Raw genomic sequence first — 24,470 nt, 5'->3', positions numbered from 1 at the left:
AAATTTGTCACCCAAAAAAAAAAAAAAAAGAAAAAAGGGCTTAATAAGAAAAGTAGTTTACATGACCATAATGTTTAATTACTGTCAAAAGAAAAAAATGAAAAAGAAATTTTGAATATAAAATATCACATAACTTCAAAAAACTAACCTTTGTATTCTATCCTTTATCATGTACTGTAAGTCAGTTTTCTAACTAGGATTATGATCCTTTATTATAAGCCCCTGATGATACTATGGCATTCATGTAAAAATACTACTACAAAAATGTTCGTTTGTTTTTCTGTCTGCCTATTGTACACTTAATCCATAGATAGTTTTTTAATAAGACATCTACAGTAGATACTAATGTAACAGTTACTGACCTTTTTGCTGATGTACTTTTCAATTTCAAGAATAAGAGCCTATTCTTAAAAACTGACCACAGAGGTAAAAGGACAGATATAATAATATTCAAATACTTTCTAGGAAGGGAGTTTCAAAGTTATTTCTTTAAGAGAAAAACCGTGATTTTTTATCATGTTCCTATAAAAATTCCAATACCTGCACAATTTAATATTATTCTCTATAAATGCGATAAAAGGAACAGAGATTATGATGTAAAACGCAAGTATAACCTCTTGCTGAAGTAACACTGAAGATTTCTTCACATTACTATTTGAAAATACAAAAATAAAACTATTATGTTGTGCTCAAGATTATTTATTGGCATAGTCTAGGTTTATTCAATTCTTGATTTTTATGAAAATGTTACATAAAAATACTCAAGCAATTCTGCTTAAAACCAAATTGTCAATGTGCCCTCTAAATATAAAAGGAAACTGTCGTTGAGTTTTTTTTTACTCAAGAAATCAAGAACAAAATAAGGTGGTAGAACAAAGGGGGAAAAGATTGGCTATATCAATGCGTATATAAACTAATGCATATATAATTATTTCTTATTATGCATCCATATTTAATTATTATTTTTTATTCTTATGTTCACTACCATATTCTTTCTTTGAGAAGAAAAATATAGGGTAGTAATTTCAGTGATATGAATTCTACAAAGCATTTCCCTCCCTCCACCACAGGCATCTAAAGATCAGACAATTTTATATCAACCAAAATGAGCATTATTAAGAAAACAAAATGAAAGCAGAAACTCTTTTGTTGCAAAATCTTATCTATCTCAAACCTTATATTGCATTCAAAAATTATTACTTACTTTCACAAATCTGTAAAATCATTGCTAAAAATCATTATTTGGAATTTTAACAACAATTTGAAAAATACACTAACATCTACAAGAGGTAATAAGAAACTGAAAATACTTTATAATAGCTACTCTTAACTAGTATCTCTAATTGGAAAAGCAATATTGTATACATTTTTGTGGCATATTCATTTTCCTGCGATGCCTTGCATGATTCCTTTCAATGGTCTAACCTGAGCTTTAACTTTTAGCATACCACAAAGAAAATTCCTTTTATCTTGCAAAAAATTATTCTGGTTTAGAAATAAATTTATTATTGTTTGTATTATTAATGATTTATCCACAGTCTACTACACCTAATTCTACCATTTCTGAGAATTTTGTCTAGCAAAACTACTTTGTAAAGTTATATACAAAGACATAGTAGTTAAAACCATAGGCCTTGGAATCAAACTGACCTGAGTTTAATCTCAGATCTGGTATTTCCAAGCTGCATGACTTTGGTTACGTTACTTCATTTCTCCGAACCTCAGTTTGCAATATTTGCTTTATACCATGCTTACCACAATGCCTGATACAAAGCAAATATTCAGTAATTATAAACCAAAGTAATCAGTTGCTTCATCAAAATACCCTTGAATAGGGCTAAATAAATATCAAAAACAATAATGAACTAGAAAGAGGTAGAGAAACTCCTTTACTGTTTATGAATAATGAATAACAGTAAAATTAAGAAAGCATACCCTTCCACCGTAAGAAATAAATATATATATATATGATATCTGATTTTTCAACAAACTTTGCTCTCCACATCCCAGTGTTTTCCCTCACCTATCTGTACTATGGTTTAGAGGGAAGTCCCAGTTTATATACAAATCATGTTCCAAAATGTCACCCATAGTCATCTCTCCCAAGATTCTCTGTATTCACTCTGATTCTCCTCCCTCAGGCGACTGAGTGCTTTCTTCTTTCTTTCTCATAGATTTAATTGAAGAATCCTCTATTAAAGTCTTTATCACACTGTATTTTAATTACTTCCAAGTACGCCTCCCCTTTACCACCGTGATTGTTCACATGGATATCTCCAAGGCAGACTGCCTTTAATACATCATTGAGTTGCTGACATCTAGCCCAATGTTTGTTGAATGAAATTATTTGGAAGGTAAGATATATCCACCATGCTAACAACGGATATAAATAAGCCTAAAATTATTTATTAAATATTTGTGATCATTGCCCCCTGTGTGTCCTATCTAATCTTTTGAGCTGCTGTTGCCAATTTCATCCCATACAGATAGTTCTTAAAAGAGCACAATGTGTTGTTTTTTTCAATTCTAGAAAAAAATAATGATAATGATTTTCCTTGACCATACAACGTTACTTTTGATTTTCTAGATTTGCTTTTTAATCATCAGCACAGAGATTACACTGGTATACCAAAATTCAATAGTCCAAGAATTCTGGTTATTCACAGCTAATTTACAAGGCCTTTAGAAAAGTTTCTAATACCGGCTCGCTGTAACAAAGGATATATAATTCAATACCTATGATTATATATACAACCACTACTCACTTATTGACATGGTTAGGTTCCAAACACTAGGTCATTATGCAAAAATCAGCGTTACATGAAAATGGAGGGTGATCACATCAGATCATAGAATGGAGGATGACTACATCATTACATAAATGTTAAATTATACCATCACATAACTGCCAAATGACATCATTACATAACTGCCAAACCACTGAGAATCGTGGCCCAGACAAGTTGACACATAACCTTAACCTTTACAGTCAGCATTACTCTTGCCTTGCACCTCAGCATTCGTTACTGCCAGACGTGTATCATTAATGTGCAAGATAGTTAGATAGCAGAACTTTTATTATTGTCATAAATGAAAAATGTCAGATAACGGGATAACCGATAATTGAGCAGTAGGCGTAACTGTTTTCTAGTTTATTAGTAGTTAACAAGAAACAGGTAAAAAAAATTTCTAGGGCACAAATACATTACTCATTTTCCCATCTTTTAGGAAGGCAAAACTTTTAAGCTAATTTTCTAACATATCAAGAGTACTCTGACATTTTTCTTCAAAGTTGTCTCCAACATGAATTTAGTCCTTCATTTTTAAGATAGGAAATGCATTAATCTTTTCCTTTTTCATGAATTATTTTGGCCAGTTTTGAGTCACACAGATAAAAGAAAAATGGAAAACATCTTGGAAATTCAGAAGGGAATAGTAAAAGTAATTATAAATACAAATCTATTTATTTATGATACTTTTGGGCTTATCATCTTCAAAAGCTGAATAATGTTTCAACTTTGTGTTCAGATTAATTCTGCTATTCATTGTGAATTGTATTAAAAATTAGAAGCCCCTAAAATACACAAAATATTTTACTTCTTCTACATCTTCACTTTTCTTTCTACCACATACCACATTTTCTCCACTTCATGGAACTTTCATCCTCTATACTTTTTGTATTTTTCACTAGAAATACTAATTGTCATTACTTTGTGTATTTTTCAAATTTGCATAAATAGTATCATCAGACATGTATGCTTTAACAACTTTCTTCTCACTATCATTGCTGTCCATATGCACACACTGAAAGCACAGCAATATGCACAAGAAGAACACACAGAACCTTCAGGGCAGTCACTACCTCTGGGGACGAAGAAAAAGGAATGAGATGACGGATGTGAAGATGGCATTTACCTGTTGCTGTATTTTTTTTTTTTAAATAGAAGACCTATAAAGGAGATCTAAATATTTGCTGTACCTCTCTCATTTGATATATTTTATAATCTAATTTTTTTTAATTTAATTTAAAAAATGCCAAAGTACTTGGGTTACCTGAAGCATTACCAAAAAAACCACTGCCGTGGAGTAGAACTGCCCATAGGGTGTCCAAGGCTGTAATCTTTACAGAAGAGACCGCCACATCTTTGTCCCACGGAGCGGCTGGTAAGTTCGAACTGCCAACCTTTTGGTTAGCAGCTGAGTGCTTAACCACTGCGCCACCAGGGCTTTTTACTGAAAGCATTACTGTGGGCTAAATAAATAGGACTTTGCCTGTACTACCTCTGTAGTCATTAACTCAATCCTAGGCTGTAGCCTCTAGGCTAATTAGTTTTTTCTTGATGTGGCAGTGGGCAATCTAGAAAACCAAGTTATTAGTCACCTAAAAACAAGGGTGTCACTCTATTGAAACCTTCTTACTAATCAGCCTTTACTTATTCCACTCTATTCAATGTGTCTCTTTTCATAATACAGATGTCAAATGAAAGCAGCTCAATCCAAATATGCTTAGGAAAAAGGGATACTCTCTCAGGAGTATATGCTCTTCATTAGGTTATTGATGCTAAGCCAGTAAACATAGGAAGTAGTTTTTGATACTATATATCAAGACAGATATTTTCCATAGAAATGTTTCGTGCATTAATTTTGATGTGTTTTGTAAATAGTCCTACTTTCCTCATGAGTTAAACAGTGAAGTGGTAGGTAATTCTACGGAAAAATTTTAAAAGACACCAGAGTCTTACCAGTGGTCTCTAGTTTTTTAACATGAAATCTGAAACATGCACAAAGAAATAACAGCTCTAAGAAGTAATCTAGGCAGTTCTCTTATTAAGGCCAGTCACTGCTTAGAAAAATCAATGTATTGGAGTAGCAGGTTGCAGTAAAACTTCAGTGGTGATTACTCAAAATAGAATTGAAATTATGCTAAAGTCTACGTTTTTGTGAAGTTAACCGTCCCACAGAAAAGTGTTACATTGTATTAATGTTTTTTTACTATTCAGCTGGTATCATTTGCTACTCAATCTGATAAATGGTTAAGTGTCCACTTCCACAGCTATTTTTTAAAAAGATCATATAGATAAGATGAATGTAAAGAATCACATAAATTTATCATAAAAATATATGACAATTTTTAATTCCATCATAGGTTTCATTTCAAGATATTTGAGTGAAATATCTTTTAGTAAGCAGTGGGTTAGCAAATTCTGGCATACAGAAGAAATCACAAAATGTAAAGACAACCAAGGAGGCTACACTTGATTGGTGAACTGACCGCATTTGTGACTCTGGCTGCCACAGAAGAACGCCAGCTTCTCCAGTGCAGCGCCCTGGCACTAACCAGCACACAGCAGGCACGTAAGAAGTACTGGCTGAATAAATGAATTCTCGTTAATCCTTAACTTGGGTATTTTCTAGCTGAGATCAAGAAACTGCCATATACCTCATGGTCACCACATCTTATTTAAGTGAAATTATACTATTTTAATATTCATAGCCTGTTTTCATCTTCTAAAAAATTGTTATTTTCTCCCAAAACAAAATGGCACTTCAATGCAACTTAGCCATGAGAAGAATAAAGTAGAATAATGCAATAGTCATTATATTAACTATATAGAAGCTTCCTTGGGTTCATGATGAAAATACAAGGGCCCATAAGTTAAAATATCAACCTTTATGGTATTTTTCTAGGAATCTCAAATAATCAATTTTAAACATACTCATACTACAGTATTAACTTTGAAATCTTATTGCAAAACTGTTCACTATAGACCGGTATTCAAACTAAACTAAAGTTGTCATGGATACTATCCAAGAGGGCTAAGTTCTTGAAAACAAAAACAATGCCACCACAAGGTAAACTTAGCCTTCAAGAATATCTCTCAATATGAAACCTGAAGATAATGTTATATGAGGGAGGCTTCAGATTATCTGTTTTAAAAGAATGGTTACCCACCACAGCTATCTATCATTTGGAATTATAATTAAAGACACTATTCCATATAACAGAGACAAATGTATTACTTTATCAGTATCACTAAAAGAAAAGGGAATCGGGTATGAGGAAATGGGTTTAGAATGTGGCTAAATCTAGAAATGTTATTTCCTAATTAGCAAAAGAGAACAGAAAGTTCCATTTACATTCTGCTTCCTAAAGAAGATGAAACAAATATACATCTATACTAAATTAAAAGATGAGAGCCACAGAACAGGTTAGGAATAATTTCAAATAGTCATACATAATTCTAAGATTATCAAAAAAAGAAATAAAACTCACAGAGAACGTTGGCCCATTGGGTGATGTTGTGACAGTATGAACTTCATTCTCCAATGTTATTGAGAGCTCCCAGTTAGCCACTTGTGGTTTAATAACTGGTATTCTAAAGTAGAAAGAAAGGAAAAGAATTAATAATCTTATATTATTCTCTCTGAGCAAACTGATTTTCCTTTGACATTAATTTAAGTGTACAAGGTAAAACTGTCAAAGACTGTATTTCACAAAATCTTATTTTAGAAGTTTCCAGGCTTGGAAAAAAGTTTTTCAGATATAAACTAGAAAGGTAAAAGAAATGCAAATCTTTCAAAGACAACAGAAGTCACTCTTGGGTAAGTTCAGGACCATAGTCTATTCTAAGTACCATCATCGCTTCTATAAATTCAAGGTGATTTGTTGTGATAACCCTTCAGAAGTTAACCTTCCTGAAGCAATATTAATTTATTTTCAAGATCTAATTACTCTCCGAGACAATTTTAAAAATTACAATAAACAACTACGCCGCACCTTAAACTTCACAGAGACATAAAATGAATTACTGATTTAGCATGATTTGGGTTTAGAGAATTATTTTGTCTTTATTTTGTCCTTTGTCATAGATGAGATTAAAAATATACTAAAGAATGAATCTCCATGTATTCTTCTTGTAAAATAATCTGGAAGTATTCTTTCATGATGTCAATTAGAAGAAAAATGAGCTTATTACCCATTCCCGTTGAGTCGATTCCAAATCATAGCGACCCTATATGACAGAGTAGAATGGCCTCATAGGGTTTTCAAGGCTGGAATCTTTAGGGAAGCAGACTGCCACATCTTTCTCCCAAGGAGCAACTGTTAGGTTCAAACTGCTAACCTTTCAGTTAGCAGCCGAGCACTTAACCGCTATACCACCTGGGCTCCTTCTTAATATATTAGCTGGGATGTGTTATTTAAAATTATGTTTTGGTAAAAAACAAAACCTATGTTATTAATAAAAATTTATAAAATTTTCAAGGCTGATTTAAAAATAACTCAAATGTCAACATGCTCTTATACAATAGAATGGCAACATCATAATTTTGTTAAAACAAAACACAGTCAGAAAAATACTAGATACTAAGTGTTCGGTGCTAAGTTTTGGGGTAATGAGGAGAAACAAGACATGGAGAACTTCTACACTTTCTATGTCTTCTTCTATGCCTGGTTTTAACCATCATCTAAAATCCAAAAGAGGACCCCCATATCTTTAAATAATGCTCGTCTTCTGTAGCAGTCTTGTCCTGTGTTTGACCAGTATTACATGGTCCAGAGAAAATGACTCAAGTAGCCAAAGAGAGAAACATTTTTAGAATACAAATTGTTTCCCACAATTTTTTAAGGTATCAAAATTTTTATGATTTCTGGATTAGCTTAACTATTGCATGTTTACCTTGCTTATAAGCTGTGAAGTAATATTTACTAAGCACTAAACATTAGCATTTTATACTATCTGGATCCTAGACTAAGTCACAGTTCTGAAAAACTTTTGCAGGCTATGTTTTAATTTAAACTCAAAGAACAATTTTAAAAGGATTCTCTGTGTATTCAGGAAAAAAAAGTCACAGTCACAAAAAACCATAATTAAAGCAAATCACCTCTGGACACAAAAATGCCCATAAGTCTAATGGAGGATGATTAATAATTTAGGTGAATATCTATATTCAGCCCACAACTTTTGATCTGTTTTCTGAAGAAGAAGGAAAGTTTTAAATCCTATAGCAGTGAAAATTAAGGAAAAAGTAAACAATGCCATCAACGATAATGCACATAGTACACATAGGCATAAAAGAGGCATTCATGGAAATGTGAAGAGGACTTTATTGAGAGGACGGAGCTTTACAGACATGAGAGCTTGAAAAGAGAGGGAGAGAATACGGTAGAGGGGGAGAATGAAAAGAAGGCATATGACAGGGAAGAAAGCGAGGGGATTGCTGCTGTACCCCAACTCTACCTCTATTTTAGCACCTATATTCAACAGGGCATTTATCTGTCTATGTGTTCGTCTACCTACTGGCCTGTGAGCTCCTAAAAGACCAAAATCTTGTCTTATCCATTTTTACATCCCTAGTACGGAGCCCTTGTGATGAAGTGGATAACAGCTCCAAAAGGTCAGCAGTTCAAATCCCCCACCTGCTCCTTGGAAACCCTGTGGGGCAGTTCTACTCTGTCCTATAGGGCTGCTATCAGTCAGAATCTACTCGACAGCAACGAGTTTGGGTTTGGTTTTTTCTTTTGGTTTAGTTCCTAGCACAGGCTGGGGAGAAATGGCTGAGAGGTTAGGTAGAAAAGGGTTTGAGAAGCATCTACTATGTGCCAAGCACTGCGCAGATGGAGAGGCTGTGCTGGTCAGGGGACAGAGCATGAGCTTTGGAAAGAATGTGACTTTGTGCTCACAGGTTACTAGCTGGGTATCCTTGGACTATGTATATGACCTTACTAGAGTTCACTCTGCTCACCTTCAAACAGGGGCTAACACTCTGACCACTCAGGGTTGTTGTGAAGACAGAAATAACCTCACAACTAGATCACTGTGCAACGTGAATTTCTTAAATCTTTGCTATCCTCAATAATTATGTCACTCCTGTGTTCAAAATCGTTCACTGGTCTTCTCCTTCCCAGCTGGTTAAATCTAAATCAACCTACCTAGCATTCAAGTCCCTTAAATATAAGGCCCCATACTTTCTATCCGTTTTTATTTCTGATTATTTTCTGACTTGTATATCTGGTCAGGCCGAGCCCTTAAATTGCTTCACAAACCAAGTCAACCTAACATGAGGAGAAGAACTACAAACTCAGGCTCTGGTGACTCAGAAGTTCGCACAAAATTCAGCTCTGCCATTTATTGTGCTAACCTTGAGGAAATCTCTTAAACCTCAGTCTTCTTATGTATAAAATTAAGATAATAATACTATCTGCATTATAGGGATGTGTTGAGGATTAAAAATCGTTCTCGTTGAGTCGATTCTGACTCATAGTTACCCAGTAGGACAGAGTAGAATTGCTTCATAGGGTTTCCTAGGCTGTAGTCTTTATGAAAGCAGGCTGCCCCGTCTTTCACCCTCAGAGTGGCTGGTGGGTTTGACCCGTAGACCTTTCAGTTACCAGCTGAGTGCTTAACCACTGCACCACTAGGGCTCCTGGTGAGAAGCCCTGGTGGCATAGTGGTTAAAGCACTTGAAAGGTTAGCAGTTCAAACCCACCAGACTCTCTGTAGAAGAAAGACGTGGAAGTCTGCTTCAGTAAAGACCGCAGCCTTGGAAACCCTATGTGGCAGTTCTACTCTGCCCTGTAGGGTCACTATGAGTCAGAATTGGCTCAACAACGAGTTTTTTTTTTAACTGAGGACTAAATTAAATAATGCACGTAAATGTTACCTTTTATTACTATTATTATTCTCATCTCTAGGTCCATATCTTATTTTCCTTCTTAACTGAAATTCCTTCCTTTAAGGAAACTTTGGGTCCCATCTCCTCTCTGCTTCTCAAACTAAGAGACACGGGAGGGATACTGCCTCCCTCCTAAATTGGTCCCTAATTATAAGAGTACAAACTGCTGTGATCTCCCTTCTACTTAACCTATATTTTATGCCATGTTGCTTTTCAAATTTTAGTGACCTGACAGAGGTAACACTTTCAAGGAAATGCTGAAATAATTTTTAGTAAAGTAACAGGCCTCTGCCTCCAGAGGAGTTGGGAAGGTATTAATCCTGACATCCTGTTCAATCCCAGAATTCATTTCCCACAGAAAGCAATCTTACAGTTGATGGTGAGATGTAGTTGCCACTATTCAGAACCTAGTAACTATTTATTTTCTCATTGTTTTATTTTGATCTGCTCCAGGAGTGACCTTGTGGGAAAAGCACAGGCTTTTGAGTTAAAACAGTGATGTTTAAATCTCAGCTTGTTTTCTTGCTAAAAATGGACCTGAAAACTCATTCAATCCTTTCGAACCAAAATTTCTACACCTGTGAAATGTAGATTGGTGCAGAGCTGGGTAGGGGATGCAAAGCTATCGCTTCCTCCGAGCAGAGGCTGCCTGATGTGGCACTCTTCTAATAATTTCTTCGCAGGTGATATGCTAATAGGATAGAGAAAAGAGGCTTCACCAGGAAAGCAAGGCCTTGGGATACCTAGAAAATACAAAGTATGGAATCTGGGCTTTGAGTTCACTCTTCTACAAACAAAATTTGCTAAGACTCCTTCCAGTTTTATACAAGTTTGAAATTGCTTTTTTTTAAAAATAAAACGGATGAGATTGGGAATCCATGTTAGTTATATAGCAAATATAGATTAGTGCTGCAATAGAAGTAAACTATAAAAATGATAATACATACAAACATGAATGTAAATATGCTCTATTTCTTTTTTTTCCTTTCTTTTTATTGTGCATTAGGTGAAAGTCTACAGAGCAAGTTAGTTTCTCATTCAACAATTAAATCACAAATTGTTTTGTGACACTGGTTGCAATCCTTGCGATGTGTCAACACTCCCCTTCTCCGCTCCGGGTTCCCTGTTCCCATTCATCCCATTTTCCTGTCCCTTCCTGCCTTCTCAGTCTTTGCTTTTGGGCTGGTGTGCCCATTTGGTCTCATATGCATGACTGGAATCTGAAGCACGTTCCTCACGTGTGGTTATTCTTTGTTTTATAGACCTGTCTAATCTTTGGCTGAAGAGTGAACTTTGGGAGTGACTTCAGTTCTGGGGGCCATAGTCTCAGGGTTCCTCCAGTCTCTCTCAGACCAGTAAGTCTGGTCTTTTATTTTTGCGAATTTGATTTTTGTTCTATATTTTTATCCTGTTCTGTCTGGGACCCTCTATTGAAATCTGCTCTATCTCTGTAAAATCACTGAAAATACACCAATAGTAATTACTTTGAAACATCGGTATCAATTCAACAAGCACAAACATGTTTAAATGGTAACAATTACCTAAAGTTATATTTTAAAATTAGAAAAGAATTATATTTATCCATTAAATCCAAAATAGTCTCAGAGGAGATTCTTAGGAACAACTCGCAGAAAGGTGGGGGAGAAGGTCTTGGATTTCATCCCACTCACCACAGTAAAGATACACAGAAAACAGTTTCCTTTACTGAAGTGTGTTTCTAGTGAAAGACGCTGCCATCTGATCAAAAATTTAATCTGTGCAATTTATTATTCACCTGCAAAGCTAGTATCAATTAGTAATGCTACTTCACAAGACAAAAACAAAAACAAAAACAATGGAAGCCAACTAGCATAAATAGCTATTCACACAACAAATGAAATAATAGGTCTCACCCAGGCCTGTCCACTTTGATTATCATCAGCCAGTCAGAATGAATATGCTCAATAAAACTAAATTTTTCTGTACTTTATGGATAAAAATTGTCAGCTGATTTTTATTAATGTAAATGCTAATACATTTAACTTGCTGGAACATTTTACTCTAAAAGGTGCAGGGAATACTAGCTTAAATATATTGCCTTTTGAATGCCATATTTTTTAAGTAGATTTTTTGTGAACTTAAAGACTAACGGCATCTTCAATTATCAACGATTACAAGCGCCTGAAAACTATAGCATCACACACTCAGAAAAGCTCATTTTCAATTGTGCATTACCTATTTAGGAGTAAAATGCTGAGTTAAAACAATGCTAATGGTCAGAGAATCATTACGAAGTCCTTCATCATAACTTTCACAGTGGGTGGTCTGTAAAATGATCAAGAATAATATGCTGCATTCCATAGCCACTGAGGTCAGTCTCTGCACACAAATCTTTGCAGGAAGAAAAAGGCCTGGGGAAAGTGGGCCATTCATGTGAACCAAGTTCAGAGAATTTGCAGCACTGTGAAAGGATATGTTACACAAGCACATAGATGTATTCAGTGGGGTAGACAGAACCAGCTACATGAGGACTACAAAGGAGCCCTCCCATGGCTCATGAATAAGTCGAGGAAATGATCAGAAAGGGAGAGAGAGAGAGGAGTTTAGACAGATGGCCCACTTAAAATGCCTGAGACAGGCCATAAGCAATTTTAATGAAACTTTAGATCTAGCATATGAATTGTTTCTTATTTCCCCCAGAAGAGAGAAGGGAAAAAAAAAAAACTCCAAGGAAAACAAAAATCGAGCAATTCACTGAAAAACCCACTTTCAGTACTTTGGGATAGAGGAAGAGTCACAAATTAAGTTTTATTAGTGTGATAAATTCATATAAAATTCTTTGTAGATCCATCATCGGCCATCAAAATGAATATAAAAAGCATGGAGTGAACGGATTAAAGGAATTTTAAACAGAAGTCCACTGCCAAACCAAACAAAAATCTCAGCCTTATTATGTGAGAACTTACAACACTCCAACATTAAAGTTCATCACTGCAGAAGAAAGATAAAAGCAGCATTTTCAGTGAACCTCTTCAAAGCTAGAAACTGTTACAGAGAAATAGAATTCTGCCTATATGCAATTACAAATGTGTGTGTTCAAATATATGAGATTGTGTAAAAGAATGTGTATTACATAATAACCCGTTGCCATCGAGTCAATTCCAACTCATTGCAACCCTCTAGGACAGAGTAGAACTGCCCCATAGGGTTTCCGAGGAGCAGTTGGTGGATTCGAACTGCGGACCTTTTGGTTTGCAGCTGAATGCTTAACCACTGCACTACCAGGGCCCCGTACAGTGCTTAGCAATAGTTAGGGATCATTCTCAAGTTTGTTGCTATTAGTATTACAAATAATTACACAAATGACATCTGAATCTAGAAATGAATAAAACTGAAAAAAGAAAAACTAAACCCGTTGCCATCAAGTTGATTCCAACTCATAGCGACCCTATAGGACAGAGTAGAAATGCCCCAGAGGTTCCAGGGAGCACCTGGTGGATTGGAACTGCTTACCTTTTGGTTAGCAGCCATAGTATTTAACCATGACACCACAAGGATATAAAGTTATTTATAATCATATATATTTTAATATTACTCCTATCTGTTATGAAATGAATTGTATCTCCAAAAAAGATATGTTGAAGCCTTAACCCTTGTACCTGTAAATACGACTCTGTTTGGAAATAAAGGTTTTCTTCTCTTATGTTAATGAGGCCATATGGGAGTAGGTTGGGTCCTATACTTAATCAGAAAGCAAAATAGACACAGACGCACACTGGGGGAAGAGGTCAAGTGGGGAATCATCTATAAACCCAGGAATGCCAAGGAACATCTGGGGCTACTGACAAGGAGGGACCCTGCCCTAGAGCCAACACTCTGATTAGGACTTCTAGCCTCCAAAGTTGTGAGATGTTAAATTTCTGTTCTTAAAGACACTCATTTGTGGTATTGCGTTAGGGCAGCACTAGGTAACTCAGACACTATCCCATTTCCCTCTTCCACCAATAAAGGCTTAAGATTTCAATGTAAACTTTGGGCATGATTAGTCAGCAAAAACAGTACAGTATATAGTTGACACACCTGTAGCCTCCAGTGTCTGACTGACCAAATGTAAATTCTGGCTGCAACATTAAAGCTGTGTGACCTTTACAAGTTTATTCTCTTTCTGCCTCAGATCTCTTACCCCTAAAACAAAGATGATAAAAATACCTAACTCATATGGTTGATTAAAGAGGTAAAAGATGTACAATGTTAAGACTAGTGCTTGGCACATAAATGCTAAAAAAGGGTTACCTATTATTGTCATCAATGGAGCCTTCGTGGCGCAGTGGTTAAGAGCTATGGCAAAGCTATGGTTGCTAACCAAAAGGTCAGTAGTTCGAATCCACCAGCTGCTCCTTGGAAATCCTATGGGGCAGCTCTACTCTATTCTATAGGGTTGCTATCAGTTGGAATCGACTTGACAGCAATGGGTTTAGTTTGGTTTTATTATTATCATTATCACCATAATTTGACAGGTGTAGCAATATCTGAAATCCCACTCTAATGTTTCAGGAACTGTTTTTTTTTTTTTTAAACCATTAATATAGAATACACTGAAATGTATTCTATGTTAATGAATATTTATATATTCATTCCCCTTTCCAGTAAATCCTCCCCCACCCACCCAACCAACAGTCAACGATAGATTCAATTTGCTTGTCCTAAAGCATCACATAAACTCAAAAAGTGTGTATTCTTCTGTGTCTGGCTTATTTTGTTCAATATAATGTGTTTAAGGTTCATCTGTGTTTTTGAGTATTTTATTCTTTTTTATCACCGAGTAGTTTTCTATTGTACAAATACAGTAAAATTAGTTCATACTTCTCCTGATAGACACTAGCCGTTTTCAAATTAGTGCTGTTATGAGCAAAGCTCCTACAAACATCCTCATACAAGTCTTTTTTGAGGACACAGGTTTTCATTTCTTGTGGGTAAAAATCTAAGAGTGAAGCTACTGGGGCAGATGTATGTTTAGTTTTATAAAAACTGCTAAACAGTTTTCCAAAAGTATTATAACATTTATATACTCCCGCCAGCAACAGAGTTGCTCCGCACCCTTACCACCATTTGGTGTTATCCTTCTTTCTAATTCTAGTCAGACAAAAACCAGTTGCCATTGAGTCAACTCCAATTCATGGTAACCCCACGTGTGTCAGAGTAGAACTTTGCTCCTTACGGTTTTCAATGGCTGATTTTTTCAGAAATAGATCGCAGGCCTTTCTTCTGAGACACCTCTGGGTAAACTCAAACTTTCAACCTTTGGGCAGCAGCCAAGTGATTAACCATTTGCACCATCTATCCAGAATATTGGGTGTGAAACAATATCTCATTATAGTTCTCAGGTATAAGCCCCTCAAATATGGTGAGACTCAAACTCCAAACATTATCATCTATGGTGGTTAGCAGCTCAAAGTTCAGCTCAGTTCATTCAGCATTCCGTTTTATACACTGGGCTCTCCGAAGTCTTATTTATGCATGTACACTTCAGGGGTCAACTAACAATGTGAAGGAAGTTAAATTCAGGTAAGAGACGCCACCTCTCTCTCTGTTGCTCCCTTTCTTGCCAGTATATTCACCCTCTCAATTTCCAGCAGTTCTGACCATCTTGAACATCATTCTCTGAGGTCTCCAGCCAATGAGACTGCAGCTAACTGCGTGAGTTCCAGTCATGCCATGACACATGCACTGGTGATCGCTCTCAGGGGAAAAGCCATACAAATGTGGGCCTCATGCTATGGTTTTCCTCTTTCATAAGTCAAAATTTGTTCAAATTCTGACTGGTTTTATTTTTCATCCAGAGCCTTCAGATTCATATTTTCTTCAGAATTTACTAATTGTTATTGGGAGGGGGGTTAGCTGGAAATATACTGCAAATGTAGAAACTGAAAATTCTCTATAGAATTTTAACTTTGTATCATCCATATAGGAAAGAAAGGGTGGAAGAATACTGGTACACATATGTGCAGCATTCTAACTTCCAGGTGGTATCCCAGGAACCCTGGACATCTCTACTTGCAAAGGCTATTCGTTGAGAGCATTTGTATAAACATATTTTATAATTACAAGAGGAAGTATTGTAAAAGAAGACTCCATCAAATTAGAAGAAAGCTAAAATGATGTTTCATTTTAATTCCTAAAATTTGAAATTCTACTGTTTCATTAAGAAAACAAATTCTTACTTCATGAGCAACTGCCTCCTTTACCATGAGACCAGAACTGGACGATGCACAGCTACCATTACAGAATGTTTTGATCAAAGATTCTACAGAAGAATCCTTGATTAAAAGAGGGAAATACATGGAATGGAATTTCAAATTCTCATGGAATCCAGTCTTTCTGGAGCCAGTGAGGCTAGATGACCCACCCCCCCAAAAAACTATTTCCCTGAGATAATCTTTAAAATTTAAACTAAAACCATCCCTTGAAATCATCTTTAAACTAAACAACAGTTTAGCTTAGTAAGTAAAAAAAAAAATGTCTGTCTTGAGCATTGGGCTTTTTAAAAGAATTATCTCTACAGGATCAAACTGACAATAGTAAGTTAAAAGGTCAGATGAGAAGTTTAGGGGGTAGTGAATTTATCTCAATGGTGGTGGATTAATTTGGAAGAGGGTAGCAAGAATGGTTGCACAACTTGAAGAATGTAGTCAATGTAACTAAATTGTACATAGAAATTGTTGAATCGGTGCACCTTTTGCTTTGTATATTTTCACTAAAAACAAATTATAGTAAAAAAAATTCTTAAATATACAGTACATAACTAAAAGCCTCTCAAACAGCTTTACTGAGATAGAATTCACATACCATACAATGCACCCATTTGAAGTGTATCATTCACTGGATTTTAGCATATTAACAGAGTTACGATGGCACCTAACAGCAACAACACGAACATTCATGTAAAATATTTGTGTAGACATGTTTTTATTTCTTTTTAGTGGAATGGCTGGGCCATGCAGTAATATCTCATGTTTTGAGGAACTGCTAAATTACTTCTAGCTTGCACCATTTTACTCATAAATTCCCACCAGCAACGTTTGAGGGTTCCAATTTCTCCACATTCTCACCTGCATTTGTTATTGTCCATCTTTTGTATTATAGCTATTCTAGTGAGTTCAAGTGGTATTTTAATTAAGCACCTCTTCATGTTCTTGAGGGCCATTTGCACTTTTTTTCTTTTTGGGGGAGAAATCTGTATTCAGATCCTTTGTCCATTTTTAAAAATCAGATCCTTTGTCCATTTTTAAAAATCAGGTTGTCTTTTTATTATTGAGTTGTAAGAATTCTTTACATAGTCTATATACAACTCCTTTATTAAATATATAGCTTGCATATATTTTCTCCCATTCTGTGGGTTGCCCTTTACTTTCTTGACAAAGTCAGTGTCCCCTGATGTACGAAAGTTTTAAATTTTTATTTGATTACAATTTGCCTATTATTTTTTCTTTTGTCACTTGTGCCTTTGGTGTCTTATATAAGAAATCACCGTCAACCAACGATAACAAATATTAATGCCTATGTTTTCTGTTAAGAGTTTTGTGATTTCAGCTCTTACATTTAGGTCTATGATTATTTTTTGGCTTAACTTTTGTTTGTGTGGTGTGAGGAAAGAAATCAACTTCATTCTCTTACATGTTGTCCCAGCACTATTTGTTGAATTGTCTCTATACAGTTGTCCCAGCACTATTTGTTGAAAAGATTACTCTTTCCTCATTGACTTGTCTTCACATCCCTGTCAGAAATCAGTTGGCCATCAGTATAACAATTTTCTTCTGGACTCCCAATTCTATTCTATTCCATTGATCACACTATCTTAATTACTATAGCTTTATAGTAAGTTTTGAAATAGGGAAGTATGAATTCTCCAACTTTGTTCTTCTTTTTCAAGATTGGTCAGCTTATCTGGGTCCCTTCCATTTTCATACAGATTTTGGGATTAGTTATTTATATCTGCAAGAAACAAAGCTGGGATTTATATAGAGATTGTGTGGAATCTATATCAATGTGGAGGGTACTGCCATTTTAACAATCTTAGACCTTCTGATTCATGAATGTAGGTTGTCTTTCCATTTATTTAGATCTTCATTAATTTAACAATGTTGTAGTTTTCAGTATACAAGTCTTGCACTTCTTTTGTTAAATTATACCTAAATATTTTGTTCCTTTCGGTACTCCTGTAATTGGAATTATTTTCCTGATTTCATTTATCGTTCGTACATTGCTACTGTATAGAAATAAAAATTGATATTTTCATATTGTTCTTATACTAAGCAACCTTGCAGAACTCACTTATTAGTTCTAATGGATTTTTGGTGAATTCCTTAGGTTTTTCTACATACAAGACCATGTCATCTGCAAATACAGATAGCTTTACTTCTTTAAATCTCAATGGCTTTCTTTTTCTTAAGTGTTTTAGCTAGAAACGCCTGTACAATGTTGAATAGAAATAACAAAAACAAACATCTTTGTCTTATTACTGATCTTAGAGGAAAAACAGTCATTAACCATTAAGTATAATGTCATAGATGGTCATCATTGGATTGAGGAAATTCCTTCTATTCCTAGTTTGAGTGTTTTTATTGTGAAAAGCTGTTGGATTTTGACAAACGCTTTTTCTGCTTCTACTGAGATAATGTCATTCGACTGTGGGGATCATAACAAATTATGGATAACACAGCAAAGAGTGGGAATTCCAGAACACTTAATTGTGCTCAAGAGGAACCTGTACACAGATCAAGAGGCAGTTGTTCAAACAGAACAAGGGGATAGTATGAGGTTTAAAGGCAGGAAAGGTGTGCATCAGGGGTTGTATCCTTTCACCATACTTATTCAATCTGTATGCTGAGAAAATAACCTGAGAAGCCGGACTATATGAGGAAGAACGCAGCACAAGGATTGGAGGAAGACTCATTAACAAGCTACATTATGCAGATGATTCAACCTTGCTTGCTGAAAGTGAAGAGGACTTGAAGCACTTATTTATGAAGATCAAAGACTACAGCCTTCAGTACGGATTATACCTTAACATAAAGAAAACAAAAATCCTCCCAACTGGACCAATAAGCAATATCATGACAAATGGAGAAAGACTGAAGTTGTCAAGGACTTCATTTTACTTGGATCCACAATCAACACCCATGGAAGCAGCAGTTAAGAAATCAAACGATGCATTGCATTGGGCAAATCTGCTGCAAGAGATCTCTTAAGTGTTAAAAAGCAAAGAAGTCACCTTGAAGAGTAAGGTGCGCCTGACCCAAGCCATGGTGTCTTCAACCGCCTCATGTGCATGCAAAACCTGGGCAATGAATAAGGAAAACTGAAGAAGAACAGATGCCTCTGAATTATGGTGTTGGCAAAGAATATCGAATATACCATGGACTGCCAAAAGAATGAACAAATCTGTCTTGAAGTACAGCCAGAATGCTCCTTAAAAGGAAGAATGACAAGACTTTGTCTCATATACTTTGGACATGTTATTAGGAGGGATCAGTCCCTGAAGAAGGACATTGTGCTTGGTAAAGTAGAGGGTCAGCAAAAAAGAGGAAGTCGCTCAAAGAGATGGACTGACACAATGGTCGCAACAACGGCTCAAGCATAACAATTGTGAGGATGGCACAGGACTGGGCAGTGTTTCGTTCTGTGGTGCACAGGGTCGCTATGAGTCAGAACCAACTCGACGGCACCTAATGACAACAACAACACTCAGATAATCATGTTTTTTTCCCCTTTAGTCTATTAATATGGTGTACTGCATTGACTGATTTTTGGATGTTAAACCAATCTTGCATTCCTAGGATAAATTTCACTTGGTCAAAGTATATAATCGTTTTTAAACATTCTTTGATTTAGTTTGCTAATATTTTGTTGAGGACTTTTGTGTTATACTTATGACGGATATTGGTCTTCAATTGTTTTTTTTTTCTTTTGATGTCTTTCATGGCCCCTCTTCAATTCTTGATTTCAGTATTTTGTTTTCTCTTGGTCAGTCTATCTAAAGGCTTGAAATTTCTGTTGATCTTTTCAAAGAAATTTGCTTTTACTGATTTCATCTATTGTGTTTCACTTATTTCCACTCTGATCTTTATCATTTCCTTCTCTCTGATTGCATGGGGTTTAATTTTTCTAGTACCTTAAGAAGGAAGATTAGGTGACTGATTTGAGATCTTTCTTCTTTTATAATACATATGTTTACAGCTTTAAATTTCCCTTTAATCCTGCTTTAGATGCATCCCATAAGTTTTTGTATACTGTGTTTTAGTTTTCATTTGTTTAAAAGTATTTTCTAATTTCCCTTGTGATTTCTTCTTGGACTCACTGGAAATTTGGGAGTAGGCTGTTTAATTTCCACACATTTGTAAATTTCCAAAATTTTCTCTGTTGTTGATTTCTAATTTGATTTTGTTATCATAGAACATACTTTGTACAATTTCAATCTTTTTAACTTTACTGAGGTTGTTTTATGACCTAACATATGGTCTACCCTAGAGAATGTTCTATATACACTTGAAAAGTTGTGTATTCTTTTGTTTTTGGATGCATTGTTCTATAGATGTCTGTTAGGTCTATTTGGTTGATAGTGTTGTCCAAGTCTTCTATTTCCCTCTTGATCTTCTGCCTAGTTGTTCTGTCCAATATTGAAAGTGGGATATTAAAGTCTCCAACTATTACTGCTGAATTGTCTATTTCTCCCTTCCATCCTCTCAGTTTTTGCTTTATGTACCTTGCAGTTATTGGGCATAGAGACACATCCATAACTGTTAGATATTTCTGCTGGCTGATCCTTTCATCCTCATAAAATATCCTCCTTTCCCAACTAGTAACACTTTCTGTCTTAGTCAATTTTGCCTGATATTAGTATAGGCAATCCATCTTTCTTTTGTTCACTCTTTGCATAGTAAACCTTCTTCCACCCTTTTGCTGTCAATCTATTTGTGTCTTTGAATCTAAAGTGTGTTTTTTTAGACAACACCTAGCAGGATCCTGGCTTTTCTTCTCTTTTTAACCATCTGCCAATATCTGCCCTTGATTGGAGTGTTTAAACCACTTACATTTAATACAGTTATTCATCAGTAGCTTTTACATTTGCTGTTTTTCTTTTTGGAGCCCTGATGGCACAGTGTTTGACAGCTCAGCTGCTATCCAAAAGGTTGGCAGTTCAAATTCACCAGCCACTTCTTGGAAATCCAATGGGGCACTTCTACTCTGTCCTATAGGGTCTCTATGAGTCAGAATTGACTCGACGGCAATGGGTTTGGTTTCGTTTTATTTTGCTTTTCATTTCTATGTCATATCTTTTTTGTTCCTCTATTCCTCCATTACTGCCTTCTTTTGTGTTAAACAAATATTTTCCAGGGTAGCATTTTAATTCAATTATTTTTTTAAAAAAAAACAAAACTTTTTTTTGTTTTTGGTGAAAGTTTACATAGTAAATTAGTTTCCCACTTAACAATTATTACACAAATTATTCAGTGGCATTGGCTACATTTTTCATGATGTGTCTACATTCCCATTAATTCAGTTCTAGATGTTCCATTACCATTAGTTTCCCAGCCCCCTTATCCTTTCACCATTGCTTTAGAATAATTGTTGACCATTTGGTCTCATACAGATGATTTTTTAATGGTACACAGTACTCATGGGTGATATTCTTTATTTTATAACCAATCTCTTATTTTGCTAAGGGTGACCTCTTGGAGCGGTTTCAGTAAAAGTTTAAAGACTATCTCAGGGCAATAGTCTCAGGAGTTCCTCTAGTTTCTACTAGTTCAGTTGGCCTGGCTTTTTTTGAGAATTTGAGTTTTGTTCTACATTTTTCTCCCATTCTATCAGGATCCAACTATTGTGGCCCTGATCAGAACAGTTGTTAGTGGTAGCCAGGCACCATCTGGTTCTAGTTTCAGGTTAGAAGTGGCCATGGTTCATGTAAACTGCTAGTCCTGCAGCTTAGTTTCTTCTCTGAGTCTTTGGTTTCCTTCTTTCCCTTTTGCTCTGGATGAGTAGAGACCGCCAGTTGTATCTTAGATGGTCACTTGCAAGCTTTTAAGACCCCAGACATTTATCACCAAACTCAGTTGTAGAACATAAACTTTATGAAATATGACAATTGACCAAGTTGTCCCATGAGACTATGTTTCTGAGCCTTCAAACACAGAAAACCAAGCTTGCAAGATGTTTGGTTATGTCTAAAAGGTATCTGTAACTGTGCTCCTTATAAGGTTTATTATATATATGAATATACATGCATGCACACACATACATACATATATATACATGCATATAGATACATCTATACATGCACACACAGAATTCACTTGCTGTTTTTGTTTGTTTTACTATTTTGATATTTGCTATTTACTTGTATTTCACTACTTTTCTTTTTTTTTGGTGGTTACCCTGGGGATTACAATTAGCATCTTACATTAAAACAATACAGTTTGGATTAATGGTAACTTAATTTCAATAGCATACTGAAAATTTACCCCAATATAGCTTCGTTTCTGCCATCATTCTCTGACATCTTGTCATACAAATTGCATCAGTATACAAGGTGTGGCCATCAAGTAAAATTTATAATTATTGCATCATGCAGTTGTCTTTTAAATCAGACAGGAGAAAAAAAGAAGTTACAAACAAAAGATACATTTATGCTGCCTTTTATAGTTACCTATGTAGTTATCTTCATTGGTGCTCTTTATTTATTTCTTCATGTGTTTTCAAATTATTGTTTAATATCCTTTCATTTTAGCATGAACTCCCTAGAGTATTTCTTGTAGGGCAGCTCTCCTAGCTCAAGTTTTGTTTATCTGGAAATGTCTTAATGTCTCTTTCCTTCAATTTTAAAGGATAATTTTGATGGACATAAAATTCTTAATTGACATTATTTTTTTTCTAAGCATTTTACATATGCCATCCCACTCTCTTATGGCATCCACTGTTTCTAATGAGGCAGCTCTTAATCTTATAGAGGATCCCTTGACGACGTGATGAGTCATTTTCCTCTTGCTACTTTCAAGGTTCTCTTAGGTTTTTATGACTATACTGTATGTAGATGTGGATCTCTTTGAGTATATATTAATTGGAATTTGCCAAGCTTCTTGAATTTGCAGATTAATGTTTTTATCACATTTGGTAAGCTTTTGGCTATGATTTCTTCAAATATTCTTTCTGCTTCTCTCTCTCTTCTCTTTCTGGGACTCCCATCATATATATATTGGTGCACTTGTTGGTGCTCTACAGGCTCTGAGAGTACACATTTTACTTCATTCCTCTTCCTTTCTGTTCCTCACACTGGATAATCTCCCTTGACATATCTTCCAATTTGCTGATTCTTTTCCTACTAGTTCAAATATACTGCTGAGCACCTATAATGATTGTTTTCCATTTCAGTTATTGTATTTCTCATCTCCAGAAATTAATGTGGTTTGTTTTTATATCTCTTTATGGATATTTTCTATTTAGTGAAACATTGTGCCATACTGTCCTTTAATTCTTTAGTTCTTTGAACATATAACAGGTAATTTAAAGTTACTATTCAATAAGTCCAACAATTGGGCCCCCTCCTGGACAGTTTCTATTAACTTCTTTTTATTTTGTGTACAGGTCATACTTCCATGTTTTTCTGTGTATTATAATTTTTTTGTTGTTGTTGAAAACAGGGCATTTTAGATAAAGTAATGTGGCAAATCTGGAAATCAGATTACTTCCCCTCCCCAGTGTTTTTTTTTTATTATTGTCAGTTTTTTTTTTTTTTTTTTTTCTGTAACTGTTTAGTGACTTTCCTGGACTAATTCTCTAAGCTTGCATTCCCTACAGTGTGCCACTCTCCAATTGATTAGTGGTAAGATAATGATTGAAGAGTGGTTTCCTTAAATGCCTTGAATCAACGAGTCCTTTGCCAGTCCTCTGAGTTTGTTGGGGCATGCTTTCAACACTCAGACAGGTTACAATTCTGCCTTACTCTTTACTTCATGAATCAGAAGGGTTTAGGATCAGCCAGAGGCAAGAGACTGGGGCCCTCTCTGGTCTTTCCTGGGGATGTGCAAAGCCAGGCACATGCACATAGTGTTCTACAGCCACAGAAACATATCAAAGCTTTTCAAAACCCTGAGTAGTGGGCAGAATAATGGCCATTCAAAAATATTAGGTTCTAATCCCTGGAACCTGAAAACGTTACCCTCTGAAGAGAAAGGGTCCTAGCAGATGTGGTTAAATTAAGGATTTTAAAATGAGATTATCCTGGATTATCTGAGTGGGTCCTAAATCCATTCACAAGTGTTCTTATATGAGAGAAGCAAAGAGAGATCAGATACACACATAGAGACGATGGAAAGACAGAGGCACAGACTGGCATGATGTGACCAAGGAATGACAGCAGCCACTAAAAGCTGGATGAGGCAAGGGACGGATCTCCCCTAGAGCTTCTAGAGGGCGTGCAACCCTCCCTTGGTTTTGGACTTCTGGCCTCCAGACTGAGATGTGAGAGAGCAAACTTCTGGTGTTTTAGGCCACCATGGTCATGATAATTTGTTACAGCAGCCACAGGAAACTAATGCATCCCCTGTGGAAATATTGTTCCTTAGATCTTCCTTTAAGTTTTTGTCCAGGCTCTTGTTTGCCCCAAGTGGTACTGCAACCTTAGGTGACTGTAATGTTAAATAATTGCTGCTGATGGTTTCAAGAACTGCCCTGGGGAATGGGCTTTTCTAATAGACTGAGCTCCAAGGCAGGTGAAATAACAACCTCCCACAAGTGGGCTTTTCCAGGGAGCTACAAGA

The 24,470-nt window shown here is 35.6% G+C and overlaps 1 protein-coding gene across 2 annotated transcripts in view; it reads right to left on the bottom strand.

Annotated features, from left to right (window-relative positions):
- Positions 1 to 24,470, bottom strand: part of PCCA (propionyl-CoA carboxylase subunit alpha) — a 472,769-nt gene that overhangs the window by 152,555 nt on the left and 295,744 nt on the right. For both annotated transcript variants that reach the window (XM_004384162.1, XM_023738522.1), the window contains one exon: positions 6,275 to 6,377. In XM_004384162.1, coding sequence (XP_004384219.1) covers positions 6,275 to 6,377 — 103 coding nt within the window. The remainder of the gene's footprint in view (positions 1 to 6,274; positions 6,378 to 24,470) is intronic.

The sequence above is a fragment of the Trichechus manatus genome, unplaced genomic scaffold (genome assembly GCF_000243295.1).
Source record: "Trichechus manatus latirostris isolate Lorelei unplaced genomic scaffold, TriManLat1.0 scaffold00118, whole genome shotgun sequence".
NCBI classification, from domain to species: Eukaryota; Metazoa; Chordata; class Mammalia; order Sirenia; family Trichechidae; genus Trichechus; species Trichechus manatus.
Note: the sequence above shows the minus strand (reverse complement) of the source record. Positions and strands in the feature narration are given on the sequence as shown.